Raw genomic sequence first — 17,156 nt, 5'->3', positions numbered from 1 at the left:
GTCAAGATGTTTACAACGTTCTCATGGGTTTCGAATCTACTCAGTTACATGCACCTGATCAAGCTTTGTTTACTTGCTGCACCTCCCGAAGCCTATATCACTTAGTCACCTGGGAGCCACTCTCCACAGTGATCTTTACTATAAAAGAAATATTTCCCACCCTCATTGTCCACATAATTTTAATAAATTATTTGAGAAAATGTGGGTGGCCTCCTTTACACATAAGTGGCTGGGAATAGGGCACTGGGGTACAATTTTCAACTCAAGACAGTGAATTGTTCTGAGACCCAATCTTTGCTTCAATTTCTCTTCAAAGTATTAGGTGTATCAGTTAATAATGCGGATTTTATAATCAAAGAAAACACGATAATTTCAAGAGAAACATCAAAAGTGCTTTATTCAAAGTAATGTCCATCGCTAGCTACATATTTCCCCCATCTTTCAGGTAATTTGTGGATCTGTCTCAATAGAACTTTTCTTGTTTTGAGGCAAACCATTCAGAGACCCATTTTCTACTTCTTTGTACGTTTTGAAGTGCTGCTCAAAAAGTGCGTGTGCCATCAATCAGAACAAGTGGTAATCTGAAGGAGCAAGGTCTGGTGAATATGGCAGGTGGGTTAATACTTCCCAGGCAAGATCTTTTAACGTGTCTTTAACTGGTTTTGAAGTGTGTGATGTTGTATTATCATGAAGCAAAATTACTTTGCCATGTCTTCTGGCCCATTCTGATCGTTTTACAATCAAAGCATGGCTCAAATTGATTATTTGTTGTCAGTAGCGATCAGAATTAATGGTTTCACCTGGTTTTAGAAGCTCATAATACACTACACCTTCCTGATCCCACCAAATGCAGAGCATTGTCTTCTTTCCAAAGCCGTTTGGCCTTGCAGTCGATGTTGATGGTTGACCTAGATCAACCCTTGATTTTGTGCATTTGGGATTCTCAAAATAAATCCACTTTTCATCGCCAGTCATAATTCAATGCAAAAAAAGGCTTTCTTTCGTGCTGTTGAAGCAACATTTTACTGATGACTTTTCGGTTTTCCATTTGTCTTTTGTTTAGTTGATGTGGCACCCATTTTTCTTCCTTTAAAATCTTTCACATTGTTTGTAAATGATCAGAAATTGTTTGCTGAGCAATGTTTAATCTTTCTGCAAGTTGTTTTTGAGTTTGACATGCATCTTCATCCAATAATGCTTGTAATTGTTGGTCTTCAAACTTATTTAGTTGACCTGGACGTTCTTTGTCTTTCACATCGAAATCATCACTTTTAAAGCATTTAAACCAGTGTTCACAAGTATCTTGAGATGGAGCATGTTCACCATAAGCTTCCCTTAGTATTCAGCAGCATTCTTCAAAATAAACTAATGAATTAAAACTTCCCACAAATGCTCTCTTTTTTGGCACAAAATTTGAAATTTTTAAGCGTAAAAATATCTATGATGTTAACACCACCAGAAAATTTGACATATGAAGTTTTGAAGTGTGTTGTCAATATAACAAAATAGCATACATATCAAATCGCATATATATCAACATATGTGTAACTTCATCTATTGAAAAAAATCCGCATTATTAACCACTACACCTAGTAAATGGAAGTCTTTAAGGGTTGCTCATTTTACCCTGACTTTTGAAATGGAGTAAATTTTATGTGTGCCTCCCATCCTTTCTTTTATTTCTCTTCCTCTCCTATATTAAATGGCTTCATGAATTGAAAATAATCTGGGGGGAAGATTATGTGGAGAGGGAAAACCAGAGAAATTGGGTATAATTAAAATTTAATCACTTCTATTTAGCATCTTTTTTGCCCACAAGAAATCTCTTTAGAAATATAGTCTAATATTCTCCTTTGTTAATTACCTAATAATCTACTTCTAAGGCAGTTAATAATATTCTTAGAATTCCTTGAACAAGGCACTTAGTGTATCATGAGATAACGTATTGCATTTACCTGAAATTAATCTAACACAAGATTAAAACAATTTTTGCTGTTACATGAAGTACATATTATATACACAGTATGTAATACATAGTAAAGATTTAAATTATCTTCTCACTAGAAGCCCAGTGCATGAAATCGCATGGCCCTGCCCACCCATGTGTGCCTCGCCGTGCACGCAGCCTTCTGGTGACCAGTCTTTGGTCATTATGGTGTTACGACCACTGGGTTTTTATTATATAGATGCATGGTTTGTAGTTATTCTAGTTTCTCTATTAAAGGCGTCTCAAATCTTTTTGGGAAATAGATTCAGAATTTTTTTTCTTATTTTAACTTTTCATTTTTTATGTTAGTGTTCTGAGTTATATTTATTATTACAATAGAGGCTTGGTGCATGAAATTTGTGGGGTCCCTAGGTCTGGCCAGCGATCAGGGCCAATTGGGGCCAGGCTGATCAAGGTTGGGCCAGAGAGGAGGCAACGGTTGCCAGGCCAGGCACGGAAGGAATGGCCGCCGGCCGCTGCTGCCATAGTTGGTGCCCCGCCACCATGCTGTTCCCCATCTCCCTCCCTCTTCCTTTCCTCACTGCTGTGCTGCCACTGTGGCAGGTGGGTTGCGGGCCAATCAGGCCTGCTGGCTCGCAGTAGGGACGGGGCACAAGAGGTTGGCCACTGGCCCCAAGGAGGGAGCTGGCCCTTAGCCCCCCTGAAAAAGGGGCCATGTCTGCCGCCACCCACCCCAGTTCCCCGTCCCAGCCTGGGGGCCGGGGGAAGTGATCGAAGGAGGTTGGCCAGCTGGAGGAGGGGAGGGACATTGGGAGGTTAGCTGGCGGAAGGAGGTTGGCTGTGGGAGTACTCTGACCATTAGGTGGCAGCTCCTGCATTGAGTGTCTGCCCCCTGGTGGCCAGTGCGCTTCATAACGACCGGTCATTCTGGTTGTTCCAGCTGCTTAGGCTTTTATATATATAGATTCTTTATAACATTTTCAAATTATTCATCACTTTGATTGACTTAATTATTTTTAACTGCTCCAAACTACAAAGATATTTGTACACAGATTTTGAAAAAATAGCATTTCTTAAATATTTCAGCTACAAGTTCTCTCTGGATTTATTTTGTGCTAAGGAAACCAACTCTCTTGTAGTTTCCAGAGTTGTTGTTAAGCCACCAGTTGAGAATCAAATACAACTTGATAATGGCCCTTGCTTGCTCTTGATCGAGGGAGGTTGGCCCTCGATCAAAAAGTTAAATTATTTAAAAATATATATTCTTTTATTTTCAGGTACATTTAACATGAGTAGGAATTCCTCCTCCTCCTCCCTATCATCATCATCATCATCATCATCAACATCATCATCATCATCATCTAATCATTTCACAGTTGTTATTAAAAACATTTTTTTTGCAGGTCCTGATACTAAACTAATGCAGAACAGTGGTAAGACAAAGTTTAAAAGGACAAGCATTGATAGATTGATGAATACTCTAGTATTATGGGTAAGTTACTATAACAAAAGTAGGAAATATCTCTAGTCATTGTTATATTAATATATTTCTTATATTTTGCTGGGAATTCTTTCAGAAGTCTACATTCTGCTTGTGTAGTGTGTATTGGGGATTCTGCACTTTGGGCTCAGTTATATAGCCCTCTACTTTCCAGATTATGATTTTTTTAACCATTGGTAGAGTTTCTTATGAGAGGTAGGTTAGTGTTTATTGAGCTTCATGGTCTTGTAAATTCTCCATATCCTAAAGATTTGTTTTTGAGAAACAAAACATAATTTTTAAGGTAGTTTGGTCTTTCTGTTGTCTTACTTTTGCTCACATCCTCTCAACATAGCTTATGGACAGGGCCAACTTCATGACTGTGTGACCTGTTCATTTGCACAGGCTCCCCACTCTGAAAGGCCTCATGTTTGTTATTGATCTGCTGTCACTATGTAGGTGTTTTTTTTTTTTTAAATTATTAATAAATTTTGAACAAGGGAAGGTGTCACACGTTTTCATTTTGCACTGGGCCCTGAAAATCATGTAGCTGATTCTACTTATGAATTCTTTGACGCCTAAGTCATAGTTCTGCTTCATAAAACCTTCTAAACCTCCTTGCTCATGGTTATTTCTTTCATCTGAATATTATTTCTCCTCTGAATTTTTTGAAATGATTTCCTCTACCACCCACTTACTAAAAAATGCCAGTTATTTCTTGTATCTTATCCTTTTTTTAGTTAGTCTCATTCTACCTTAGGCTGTGGATCTGATTGTTATCTGATTTTTCATCTAATATTGCTTTGCCTCCTTATGAAGGGGTTAAGTTTCAGGACATTGACCTTGAAATATGAGGACAGTAACTTTGAACCATGTTTCTCCATCTGCCCCATCACAGACTCACAAGTAATTATTTGCTTAACTGATATGTAATGGTGAGATTCTGAATAAGGAAAGAAGGAAACAGACTTTTATTTGGACACAAAATATTGTCCAGGCTCTGTTTTACTTTCAGTATTATCCTCAGACCTGGACTTTTCTCCTCTCCTCTTGGGGCTGAATCCCTGGGTCAAGGGGACCTGCCCAGAAGGGGTCTGTGTTCCTCCTAGAATTTCCAACTTAAATGACCCTGAGCTCACTCCCAGGGTTTGTGTGGGGATTGTATATCTATCCACCACAGAGTAAAATTACTGGGTTGTGAGTCAAGGACTGTCCCAGCTTTTTGTACTAGACAATTGGATGATCCACTGGGGTATTAGAAGCCGAGTCCGTCCTTAAATTCAGGCATTTAATGCTAACTATCACCAATTTTAATGCTCTTACAGTAATTCAGTTAAATTAATTTGTAGTATTAGCCATTGAAAGAAAGAGGATACTGTATGATACAGGTACCACACTGGTAGGATTTCAGGGATTCACAATTCTACTTTTCTCTAATACATGGTTTTCTAATGTACTTTAAATTGCCTTTCCCCAAACTTTGTTTTCTTAATGTGGTTATCTTGTTCATAAGAGAAAAAAGAAGAAAGCAGTTCTAGAACATCTGAATATTCTTTCATGGAGGAGAAAGGAAATCGGAGGGAAATGCATTCCTTTTCTTTAGTCCCACTCCTCCCTCCTTAGTGGTTGGTCTCTGCTCCTATCACAGTGTAGCAGGGCAAAGTCATTGAACACTAAGTTCAGCTCAGGTCTTACCTTGTTCACTGACGTTGTGTTCTTCCTCTTTAAAGCTGGAATTTTGGGCTCACAAGGAACCGACTTCGCTGTATTTCTGTTTGCTATACCTCCAAAATGTCTGCTTTGCTAATACTGATACTAATCACAATGTAAGAGTCAGCTAATTTTTAGGTTGCATCCTACATTTTTTTCTTATTTCAAAAGGAAAGTATATATGTCATGAAATCTTTTAATTAATCCTTATCTTTCTTGTTGACCTTAGGTAAGTATTGTGTAGCTAGAACTGTGGCCAAAAGATTTGCTCAGTCTGGGACAGTTATCATTGAATTTTTTTTTCCTTTTGCTTTTGTGCTCGGGTGATTATATAACTTATTTAAACATGATACTTTTGAAGGGGGAAGGAAGGAACCCTATTCCTAGTAGATATAAACTGGGGTTGACCAGGGCACATCAAGATGTATGAGCTTCTTTACTTAAGCCACTTAAATATATGTGCTCATTATGAATCAAAGAATTAAAGTTATTAGCTTTGTGACTGTGGACAAGTACTATAATTTTTCTGTGCTTTTACTGTATTTTTGTTTTGTTTTAGTTTTTGACCAGTAAAGTGTGGAAATAATTGTTTCTATCTCAGAGTCAATGGGAGAATTGAAGAAATATATGTAAAATATTTAGCTGAATTCCCTACATAATAATGTTAAATTTTACTCCCATGATTAGTGATAAGTAATAAGAGCTTTGTATAACCTGCTTTTCAAATGACAATTTCTTGGCGTTAGATGTGCAAATAGATTGCATTGATATGAGTAGTTTTGAGTTCAAGGCAACGTTAACCAGTCTCCTATTCTCATTTCAGATATTTGGGTTTCTCATATGCTTGGGAATTATTCTTGCCATAGGAAATTCAATCTGGGAGAACCAAGTTGGGGCCCAATTCAGAAGTTTCCTTTTCTGGAATAAAGGAGAGAACAACTTTGTGTTCTCAGGATTCTTAACATTCTGGTCCTATATTATTATTCTCAATACAGTTGTACCCATTTCATTATATGTGAGGTAAGATGAGAGTTTATACTTTAGGGAAGCCATTTCACCAAAAGCCTTTGTTTGCGTAATCACTTTTGTTTGTTTTAAAATTACCACAGTGAGATAGATGTTTTGCTCTGTTTATGATCTGCCACATCTGTTACAAATGAAGCAACTAAGCGGGTTAATCTGTTTAACTTTTACATTTTCAAATGACAATACATGCATTTTATTTTCTTCATTCGATTCGTTTTCTCACGAATCATTTTTTTTGGAATATATGGACTATAATATAATCTCATGCAACCTGACCGATTAGAATTGGGTTGATGTTGGGTAAGGAATAAAAGACTGTCTGGGGAGATCTATGGTGATGGTGCCTCCCTGCCACTAGTCTGACTCCAGATACCTCCTGGATTCAGATTCTATTCTACACTCACTAGCTCTGTAAATTGGGCAAGTTGACTCACCTTTTAGTGCTTCAGTTTTCTCATTTTAAAAATAGAGAAAAATAATAGGATTGTCTGAGGAGTAAACAAACATGTAATGCTCTTAGAATGATGCCTGACACATTATAAGAGCTTAATGAATATTCATTTTCCCTATTACTGTTTGTAACTATAACTGAGTACATGAAGGAGTTGAAGTATAGCTGGTGGTGCTTAACCATTGTTAAATAGAAGCATGATTCATAACTTCCACTACAACTTGATCTGTCATTTCTAGAGCTAAAATGGTCTCTCTTGATAGATACACACACACATACACACACGCGCGCACACAATACTCATATATAGATAGATATAGATATATATGTGTATGTGAGTGTGTGTGTGTTTGATAAGTTGGCCCTAGAGTCTGTACCTGAGACATTCGTGATCCTAATTCTACCAAGACTGAGCCAGACAGTCCTAGAGAGGCTAGAGCCAAGAGGAGAGTTGGTTGTTTGACTTTCCTCATCATCAGTATTTTAACAATACACAAAATCACCAGCTCTAAATCTCCACTAATTTTTATGAGCTTCTTTTTCTCTCTTTCCAAAATTCTAGCTATGATGAAGCAAGGGACGTTTAATGCACAAAATCCGCCCTTGTTTTGGATAGCGGTCAGGGAACTGAAATGTCAAGTTGTGGGAAATTGACTTGAAGTAGTGGCATGTGGCCATAACACCACAAATTGCTTTGAGCCTTCTGGAACTGTGGTCAGAGTGGGCTCTATGTAAACTGTGTCCTACTGGCTCATCTTTGATTCTGAGGACCTCTCAAGCTTGTATCCAATTATAAAGTCTGTAGTAAATCCTGCTCTTTGCCAGAACAGCTATGGTCAGCTTTTATAGCTTTCCTTTTATGTCCTAAATGAATAATAAATGCTCATAGTGGCTTACCACCAGTAAGTGTGCAGTTTCATATGACCTCATGAAGGAAGAAGTATATTCTATATACATTCTTTCTTTGAAGTGCATTGGCATTTTTCATTTAATGATTTGAAAGATGTGTGTGTGTGTGTGTGTGTGTGTGTGTGTGTGTGTGTTAGACACGAGGATAGATTCCCAGGTTAGCATTCCTTTTCCTTCTGATGTGCCCTCTGTAGTGGTGGAAAGAAAATCTGTTCGGAATAATCCAAACCCAGGTTCTGGTCATGGCACTGCCACCAATAGCTGTGTGACCTTGGAAAAAGCACTTGACCTCTCTGTGTCTCAGTTTGCCTATCAAATATTTGCTACTAAGTAAAATGAGGGGATTAAAATAATAGATTTCTGTCTTTCTGCTCCAAATAATACCACTTTACCTTTAGATAGCATTTTATATTTTATATAAAGTATTTTCACCTACATTTATGTCTCCTAACACTCTTAGGAAGTAGTTATTGCTGAACATTTTTCAAAAATGAGACTATTCACTCAGGATCATGGTACTGGTTAGAACCAAGATCCAAACCCAAGTCTTCTGACACTTGGCACAGTGTTTTCTCCTCAATGCCCAAGCTGTGTATGATTTAATCATCAGTGAATAAATCAAGAATAAAAAAGAGGCTGGAATCCTCTGTCTGTTGGTAAGGCACAGTATTGATGAGGATAAATGTAAGCTTTGCTTTCACTAAATAGGAACAGTGATTCTGATCTGAACTTGGGGTCGGGGGAGCATTCTGAGGAATTTCAGGTTGCTCAGTCTTACAGACTGAGATCTAGAAAAAGAGAACTCCTAAATATTTCTGTTTGGAAGGATAAAGGCCTTCACCAGAAGCTTCCCTTAGGCTTTTGAATAGCTACCAAGGATAAATTAGTGCCATATGTCACTTGAGAGTAATAGTGCAGAATTTACTTTGAATGGTTAACAATTCCACGTGAACAAAGGAGGTTGATTGTGGTAAGATATTTTTATGCTGTCAGTTTGTTTATCTGTAGTGTTAAACATACCCAGCTATGGTTTCTTATATATACCAACTCAAAAAAAAGCAACCGTTGTATTCCAAAGGAATTAGCTTCTGAGTGTTTTTTCCAAAGCAATAGGCACTCCTTTCCATGTTGCTTATTTAGCCACTGAATAGGGGGAATCGTTAGCCTGTTCTTTGAGCATGAAGGCCGAGAACACTAAGCGGCTTGATCATGCTAACTTTGAATATTTGTCTCCTTTCTCCGTCATAAAACAAAAGGCTGCATGTTCCACTGTGACTCTCTTAAATCCTGTTTTCCCAACAAAAAGGATGTGCTTTCTCTCAACAGACTATTTTAAGGTCTAAGAATTCAAGTTAATTTAGAGTATTTCCATTGGTTTGTACTGTAACACAGAAGGATCAAATTCTGTTCCATTCATTTTTTTGCCTTAAGTTTTCAGGGAGCTACTTTACTTTTAAATAAATGAAAGCTTCAACTGATTTGTGCGGTTACTTGCATAATGTTGTTCTTATGGCATTCTTTTTTTAAATATATATTTTTATTGATTTTTTACAGAGAGGAAGGGAGAGGGATAGAGAGCTAGAAACATCAATGAGAGAGAAACATCCATCAGCTGCCTCCTGCACACCCCCTACTGGGGATGTGCCCACAACCAAGGTACATGCCCTTGACCGGAATCGAACCTGGGACCCTTCAGTCCCCAGGCCGACGCTCTATCCAGTGAGCCAAACCAGCTAGGGCTCTTATGGCATTCTTAAGGCCAGGTCTGCATTGGCCTTACCAAATGCCTGAATTCTAGTCTTGGCTCTGTGGTTAATTATTTATGTGACCCGGGGTTACTCACTTAGCTTTTGTTAATGTCCTTATTAATGAAATGAATGATTAATCAGGATTCATTCATATAATCCTGACTGACTGCCTATGACAGGTAAGGCGTTGTGCCTGGACCATGTGCACTAATGCTTTCTGAGTGACGGAATAAGGAAAACAAAGCTGAATTAGAACAGCTATCAAGGAACTTATAAGAAAGTGTGTGTGGGTGGGGGTGGTGGTGTAGCGGTGGTGGTGGTGGTGGATACAGAATAGTAAGCCATAACAGGAAAACATATGAGTAAATACATGCAGAGTATGACACTTATTTTTATATCATATGATTCTACAGAGTCATAATGTGATTTTTAGTTTGGGTGAAAAAAATTGTTACCATTTAAATAGTTAGAAAATGAACTAACATCATACCACTTTGGGGAAGGAAAATGTAGATGTGTCATGCAGTGACAGAGCTAGAAGCATATAATTTAATGCCCTGGGTGTCCTCTTTTGTCTTCAAGGAGATGAATGTTCAGAGGTAGTGTAACAGGCTGCTGTGAACTTTCTCACTTTACAGCTGAGAAAACCAAGGCTTAATTCCCATTAAGATCAGAAATGAGCTATAGGTTCTTGCTATGACCATTACTATTTTGTTCTGTTCTGGATGTCTTTGTTAATGTTACTAAGACATGCAACTGAAATATCACTACACAAAGTGAGAGATGAAACTGAAATAAACCTATTAAAAAGGAAGAGCTTAGACAATGTGATTACAATTGTAGAAAATCCAAATACTTTTAATATTAAAAAGTTTTCATTAAGCCAATAACAATTTTAAAAATTATCAGTAAAAATATACAATGTCCAGGAACAAAGTTATCAAGCTACGGTGTGAACCTATGTGAAAAAAAATAAGACTAAGCTAAACTTAAAAAATAGATATTTTTATCAATTCCAGAGAGGAAGGGAGAGGGAGAGAGAGAGATATAAACATCAATGATGAGAGAGAATCATTGATTGGCTGCCTTCTGCATGGCTCCTATAGGGGATGGAGTCCACAACCCGGGCATGTGCCCTGACCAGGAATCAAACTGACCTCCAGGTTTACAGATTGATGCTCAATGGCTGAGCCATACCAGCCAGGCTAAAATTTTTTAACAATAAAGGTACTTTTCAAAATTGAATTCCTGGAAATATTTATTCTTCTTGGAGTTGTTTTAGGCATTATAAAATATCAGTTATTTAAAATAATCCAGAATCCAACACAGTTAATAAAAACCTAAGTAAGTTTTATGAGAAAGCTGATACATTGATTCTAAAGTTTATTTAGATGAGTATGATGATCCCATCATCATGGATTAAATGAGTGATTATAGCTAAGAATCTTTGAAAAAGAAGAGAATAAATGTTCTCTTATCTCTTCCCAGGTATTGCAAAATTTTATAAAGCTACAATAATGAAAACAAGAAATGTATTAAAGTGACACACTAAGGAACACAATTGAAATTCCCAAAATAGGTTCTAGTAAGGAAAGTAATTTATATCTGACATGGAAGCAGTCCAGCATAATAGGGGGAAGGGCTCAGTGTTAAACAAATGGTGATGAGAACCTTCCTGTTGGTAAAAATTGAAATGAGCTCTTAATGTGTGTATCATACTTCAAAAAATTCTGATGTGACAAATAATTAAATGTAATAAAATTAATAAAGAAATAGAAGAATAATGTGGTTATCTATATGTATAATCTTGGCACTGGGAGGGCCTAAGTAAAACTCCCCAAACTGAAATTATAAACAGAAACGATAAAATATGGGTAAATTGGATCAATTAAAAAGAGAAAACTTCTGTATGTTAAAAACAGTGGAAACAGAATGAAAAGACAAATGATATATTGGGTGGCATATTTGCATAATGTCTATATGTAAAAAATACATGTTTCTTAACAAATAACTAAATACACTAACATCTCAATAGGAAAATAAAATAGGCAGATAACACAATTAGATAATTCCTAGAAGAAAACAACTGGCCAATAAAATCTGAAACAAATGTTTAAATGTTTACTGAAAAGAAATGCAGTGAAGAGCAATTAGATGCATTTGACTTGGCACCTAGTAAAAGATAATCTTCAATAATCTAATGGTAGAAACTTACACTATCATAACCCTTTTAGAAATTGATTTGGCCTTATATATGATAAAGGTTGAGAAAGTTCATACCTTGGGCTACAGAAATTTCATTTCCACAGTTGGAAAGTCATAAATCACCACTAGATTGTAAGACAATGCTCTTGTCCTGGTAAATAGGCAGAGAAATATGACAACACCCCCCCGTTTCCACTCAGTATCGATTATGGCTTTCTCCCTGCTTCACAGAGATTCTTTCCACATCTTTTGGCAAAGTGAAGCCACATCAAAGAAAGTATTGGAGAGAAAGTCCTCAATGACATACTACTTCAGATCAAACATCTGAAAAACATCTTTAATAATATTTTCTCCTAAGATATAGGAGAAATGCCAACTAGTATGTAACACAAGAAATCTCCACTGGGCCTGTTTAATGTAAATAGAGAACCATGAACTGTTCCCTAAGGTTTTATGCAAAGTCAGCCTATTGTCTCCTGGAGCTGTAAGGAAACCACCTAGGAAGGTTTAAGAAATAGGCTCGGCTGAGATGCTTCTGAAGGTCACAAGGGACTAGGGATAGAGCATCCACAATTTCTTCTAAACTCCAAGGACTTTGGCAGACGTCTTACTTTGGCAAAGCTTTGTATGTTCTGAAATTGATGGAGCGACTCTTTTTCCCCCTCTATGTTAATGGATGAAAGTGTGGAAGTAATTCGTCTGGGACACAGTTACTTTATAAACTGGGACCAGAAGATGTATTACTCTGGAAAAGCAACACCTGCTGCAGCTCGAACGACCACGCTCAACGAGGAACTGGGCCAGATTGAATATGTTTTCTCTGACAAAACGGGCACCCTCACTCAGAACATCATGACTTTTAAAAAATGTTCCATTAATGGGAGAATCTATGGTAAGGGAAACAGTTCCTTTTTAAAAATGATATTATTAATGGTCCTGTAAAAAATGAGCAAGCCTATATATTGTTTCTTATTAAGAACTCTAAACCATCACTGCTTTCTTGTTAATATGGGTGCCACCAGCATCTAACATAGTGCTTACCACATAATAAACACTCACTAAATATTAGCTGGATCAATAGATATTTATCCAATAACTTAAATGTTTTTAAATTGAATAATTTAAATGTTTTTAAATGGATTTTAGAGAGAAAGGGAAGGAAAGGAGAGAGAGAGAGAGAGAGAGAGAGAGAGAGAGAGAGAGAGAGAGAGAGAAACATCAATGAGAAAGAAACATTGATTAACTGCCTCCTACACATACCCTACTGGGGGTTGATCCCACCACCCGGGCATGTGCCCTGGCAGGGAATCGAACCAGCGACCACCTGGTGCATGGGTTGATGCTCAACTGACTGAGCCACACCAGCCAGGCAATATTGAATAATTTAGATGAAACTGAATTTTTTACCTTTCATGTGTAAAGAAGGGGCTTAGATGTGATACTGTCTGAAGTTCCATTCAGTGTCCCAACTCTGTGATTCTGCTTTGTGGTACATAATAGGGCCATATTCCAGAGGGGACAAGTTCTTGGTAGTATTTTATACATCCTTCCCATCAGCTCTGGAATTGATTTTAGTGCCTGTATTTGTGAGAATTTACTATTCATTCCTGAGAATTCACATTGTAGAGAGCTACTCTGAGGGGCCAGACAAGCTAGTTCATCATTATGCAGTTCCTGTTTGTAAGCTTTGTCAGGATACCTGCTCTGTATTTGAACTTCAAGCATTCTATTTATATGTGACCTTTCTCACCCAGACTTTGGTCAATTGGCAGACAATTCCTTCTGCTGAGAGCATGGACACTATGCAGAAGGTTTCCGTTGGGTTCCCCTGGACTCCTGATCTTATTTCACTGGATTCTGAGAGTCCAGTTTCTCCAAACAGAAATCTCAGGAAGTAAAGGAAATCCAAGAAACACAGGAAGAAATTCCCATTGTCTCCTGATGGGAAACGTCACATCCTCCCAAATATTTTAAAGTAAGATTTGACCTTGAACAAAATTAAGAACACAAGACGTTGATTTTTATACTCTCCTGCCTTTTAACCTCCCTCTTTCAACCCACCCCTGTAACCCGGGGGCACCATGGTTTCCTCACCTCTCCTATGCCCCCTACTCTTCTGGCAGTGGACCACATGGTTTTCAACCTGGACTCCCACAAGCCTCAGCTATATTGTGCATTTCGTATGTCCCTATCATAATTGCTAGTAAATAAAATAGAACCTTTCCTTAGAAAGCTTTATGGACATTATTTTAAAGACTTTCTAAATACTGTCTTAACCCAAAGAGTAGTTTAAATGGGAAAATTTTAGAGTATTGGAGGTATTTTGGATTTGGGGGAACTTTTGAATTATTTTGCCATGGCATCTATTGATAATATAATAATAATATCACTTCTAGGAAATGATGTTAAGTAAATTATCAGACATATGGACCCAGATTTGTTTGTAGAGTTGTTTGTCACAGGAATATTTTTAGAGAAGGCTTTTGATATTCACAAAGTAAGTATCCCAAGATCTTTGCAAATCTCCAACTTACAAATCCCATGATAGCTTATAATTTCCTCATAAAATGCAGCAAAGTAACTGAAATATTTAAGTAACCTCTTTAGACCCTTAATTTGTATGCCATAATAATTTATGTTTCAGAATAACTTTTCCCTGTTATACATGTTGGTCTTGTTTATATCATAGATCCAGGCCTTGCAAATTTTTGACATTATACTCTGATTTGTCTAAATCCTCTATTTTCTGGCTCAGAACTATTATTTTTCTTAGACCTCTTTAATATTCCTTCACTCTGATCACAACCCTAAAGGTGAGCTTCTTTGGGGGGGACCATTTTACACAAAGACACAGCTTTGTTTTCATTCTTTATTAGAGTTATTGTATATGGGGTAAGGACTGGAACATAAGCACGGTGAGTCTGAAATTTAAATCAAGGTGCTTGGTTAGGTTTATTCATTAGCACAAGGACTCCTCCCACATGCAATCTCAAAGCAGCCCACATTTAGACCTGTGCCTCAAAAACACAACAAATAACTGTTAATCAAGTGTCTTTTTTTTTTTTGTCACAGCATTATATAGTGATAAAAGAGAGGCTTAAGTTCAAAAACCTACTCTGCTGCCTTTGCAATTTTAGTTTAGTCATGTTACATTGAACTCATTCTTCAGTTCACTCATCCATAAACAGGAATGAAAATCTTCACCTGGCAGGTTTGTTATAAAGATCAGTGATAATGTAAGTTTCTGGCACAGGATGGATGCAAATAACTCATTATTTTTACAAGAATTATAGTCCTGGCAAATAGTATTAAACCTTTAAATGCCAAGCAAAAATTAGAAAAATCTTAAAGACCTCCAGATAGGATAAAGCTAAAGTAAATAATGCTACATGGGTTATCATACAATTCTTCAAAATTAGATTCACAAAGAACTTTTAGTGACGAGAGAAATTCTTATACTCTAAGTGGTTAATAAACAGCAGGAAGCAGAAATTTATGACTAGTATGGTGAATATATGTATATCTGCAAACAAATACACAATATACACACACATGCTAGTATAATCAACCTCAAAACAACTCTGCAAACATTGGTTTTCTCTGGGTGGCAGGACTTTTAAACATTTTTATTTTTTACTATAAATGTCCAGTATTTTACAATCCTATCTAATAAAAGAGCAATATGCAAATTGACCATCACTCCAACACACAAGATGGCTGCCCCCATGTGTTCAAAGATGGCTGCCTCCATGTGGATACAAGATGGCTGCCACAAGATGGCCAGCAGGGGAGGGCAATTGGGAGGGACCAGGCCTGCAAGGGAGGGCAGTTGTGAGCGATCAGGCCAGCAGGGGAGGGCAGTTGGGAGGGATCAGGCCTGCAAGGGCAGTTGGGGGCAATCAAGCCTGCAGGGGAGGGTAGTTAGGGGTGACCAGGCCAGCAGAGGAGGGAAGTTGGGGGTGACCGGGCCTGTAGGGAAGGGCAAGTGGGGGGGCCCCAGGCCTGCAGGGGAGAGCAGTTGGGGGGGGACCAGGCCTGCAGGGGAGGGCAGTTAGGGGCAATCAGGCTGGCAGGGGAGCAGTTAAGCATAAATCATGATGGCAGGGGAGTGGTTAGGGGGTGATCAGGCTGGCAGGCAGAAGCGGTTAAGGGCAATCACGAAGGCAGGCAGGTGAGCAGTTGGGAGAGGGATTGTGAGAGGGATGTCCGACTGCCCGTTTAGGCCCGATCCTACCGGGATCGGGCCTAAACGGGCAGTCGGACATCCCTCGAGGGGTCCCAGATTGGAGAGGGTGCAGGCTGGGCTGAGGGACACATCCCCCCACCTCCCACCCCCGTGCACGAATTTCGTGCACCGGGCCTCTAGTATATCTATAATGATCAGATATTGGATTTATCCTAAGAAGTTATTTTTAAGTGTCTGGCACATATAGTAGGTGGCTATGTGCTCTGCCTGAAGAAGGCACTGCCATTGTTTAAAGTTTACATGCTCGTCTGACCTTCATAATACACAGATGTATCTGGCCTCAACCATGGTAGACAAAGATGTACTCACCAAGCTCTAGCATTGACAGGAATTGGTCTGTATTGGATATAATTTTGGACTCCCCAACAGGGGGGATAAAGTAGAAGGTAAAATTTGCATCTCACAAACATCATAGATAATAATATGCCAGAATGATGAAATATCAGAAATACATAATTGCAAATTTTGCTTAAATGCTTACTGCATGTTAGTTCTATCTTGGGCAAACATGAGTATCTATCTCTGTAGATAGCCATGTTTAAGGTTATAATTTGAAAATACTCCTAAAACGTCTACCTTTGAACCCAGAATGCCATCCAGTAGTGGTACTTTAAGTGTATTTCTGAAGATTAAAGGTCTAAATCTAGTTTCAATTTCATTTAGTTTTAATTCTCAATTTTTGTTTGGCAGGTGAAGTACATGATGACCTGGGTCAGAAGACAGACATAACTAAGGTGTGGAGGTGATAAAATTTCAATTTTACTTTTAATTTCAGATTGTGCATGCTTTTAAAATGATGAATTCCTAAAGGTCTAATTTCTGCTATGACCAGATGAGATACATAACATTAAAATATTTATATGATTCAAAATTTCTTCTTATGCAGGTTCCCCAACCCCAGAATTACCACTTCCTTATTCTAATATTTATATATATGCAAGCAAATGTATTTCTCCATTTTTTAAGGTAGATATATACACTGTTCTTTCAACTTTCTCAGCAATGCATTTTGGAGATTTTTCTTAATCCTTAAAAAAGAGTACTTCTTATTCTTTTTAATGACTGATAGTATTTTGTTACATTGATGTTCTGTAATTTATGTAAAGAGACACTATTGGACATTCAGGATATTTTCAATATTTTGTTATTAAAGAAAATGCAGCAAAAATAATAGTGTGTACCTATGCTATTTCACATGGATCCTATATACTAACAAGTTCCGTTTTTAGAAATGAATTACCAGCTCAAAAGGCATGTGCATTTGTAATTTATAAATATTGCCAGATTACCCTTTTTAGAATTTATACCAATTTACTCTCCCACAAACACACTCACCAATACTATGTTGTATCAGAGTTTTTGATCATTGACAGACTATGTGAGACACAGTATATCAAAATGTTTCAAATATTAATTTCTCTTATTATGAATGA

The 17,156-nt window shown here is 37.7% G+C and overlaps 1 protein-coding gene across 3 annotated transcripts in view; it reads left to right on the top strand.

Annotated features, from left to right (window-relative positions):
- ATP8B4 (ATPase phospholipid transporting 8B4 (putative)) overlaps positions 1–17,156 on the top strand; it is a 226,059-nt gene that overhangs the window by 123,768 nt on the left and 85,135 nt on the right. For 2 of the 3 annotated variants that reach the window (XM_079767472.1, XM_079767473.1), the window contains exons 12-15: positions 3,352–3,440; positions 5,962–6,158; positions 12,161–12,369; positions 16,414–16,457. In XM_079767472.1, coding sequence (XP_079623598.1) covers positions 3,352–3,440; positions 5,962–6,158; positions 12,161–12,369; positions 16,414–16,457 — 539 coding nt within the window. The remainder of the gene's footprint in view (positions 1–3,351; positions 3,441–5,961; positions 6,159–12,160; positions 12,370–16,413; positions 16,458–17,156) is intronic. The other variant, XM_079767474.1, reaches the window with a different exon arrangement.

This window comes from Cnephaeus nilssonii (genome assembly GCF_951640355.1).
Source record: "Cnephaeus nilssonii genome assembly, chromosome: 4".
Lineage (NCBI taxonomy): Eukaryota > Metazoa > Chordata > Mammalia > Chiroptera > Vespertilionidae > Cnephaeus > Cnephaeus nilssonii.
The sequence above is the reverse complement of the archived record's forward strand: the minus strand, read 5'-3'. Positions and strand labels throughout refer to the sequence as shown.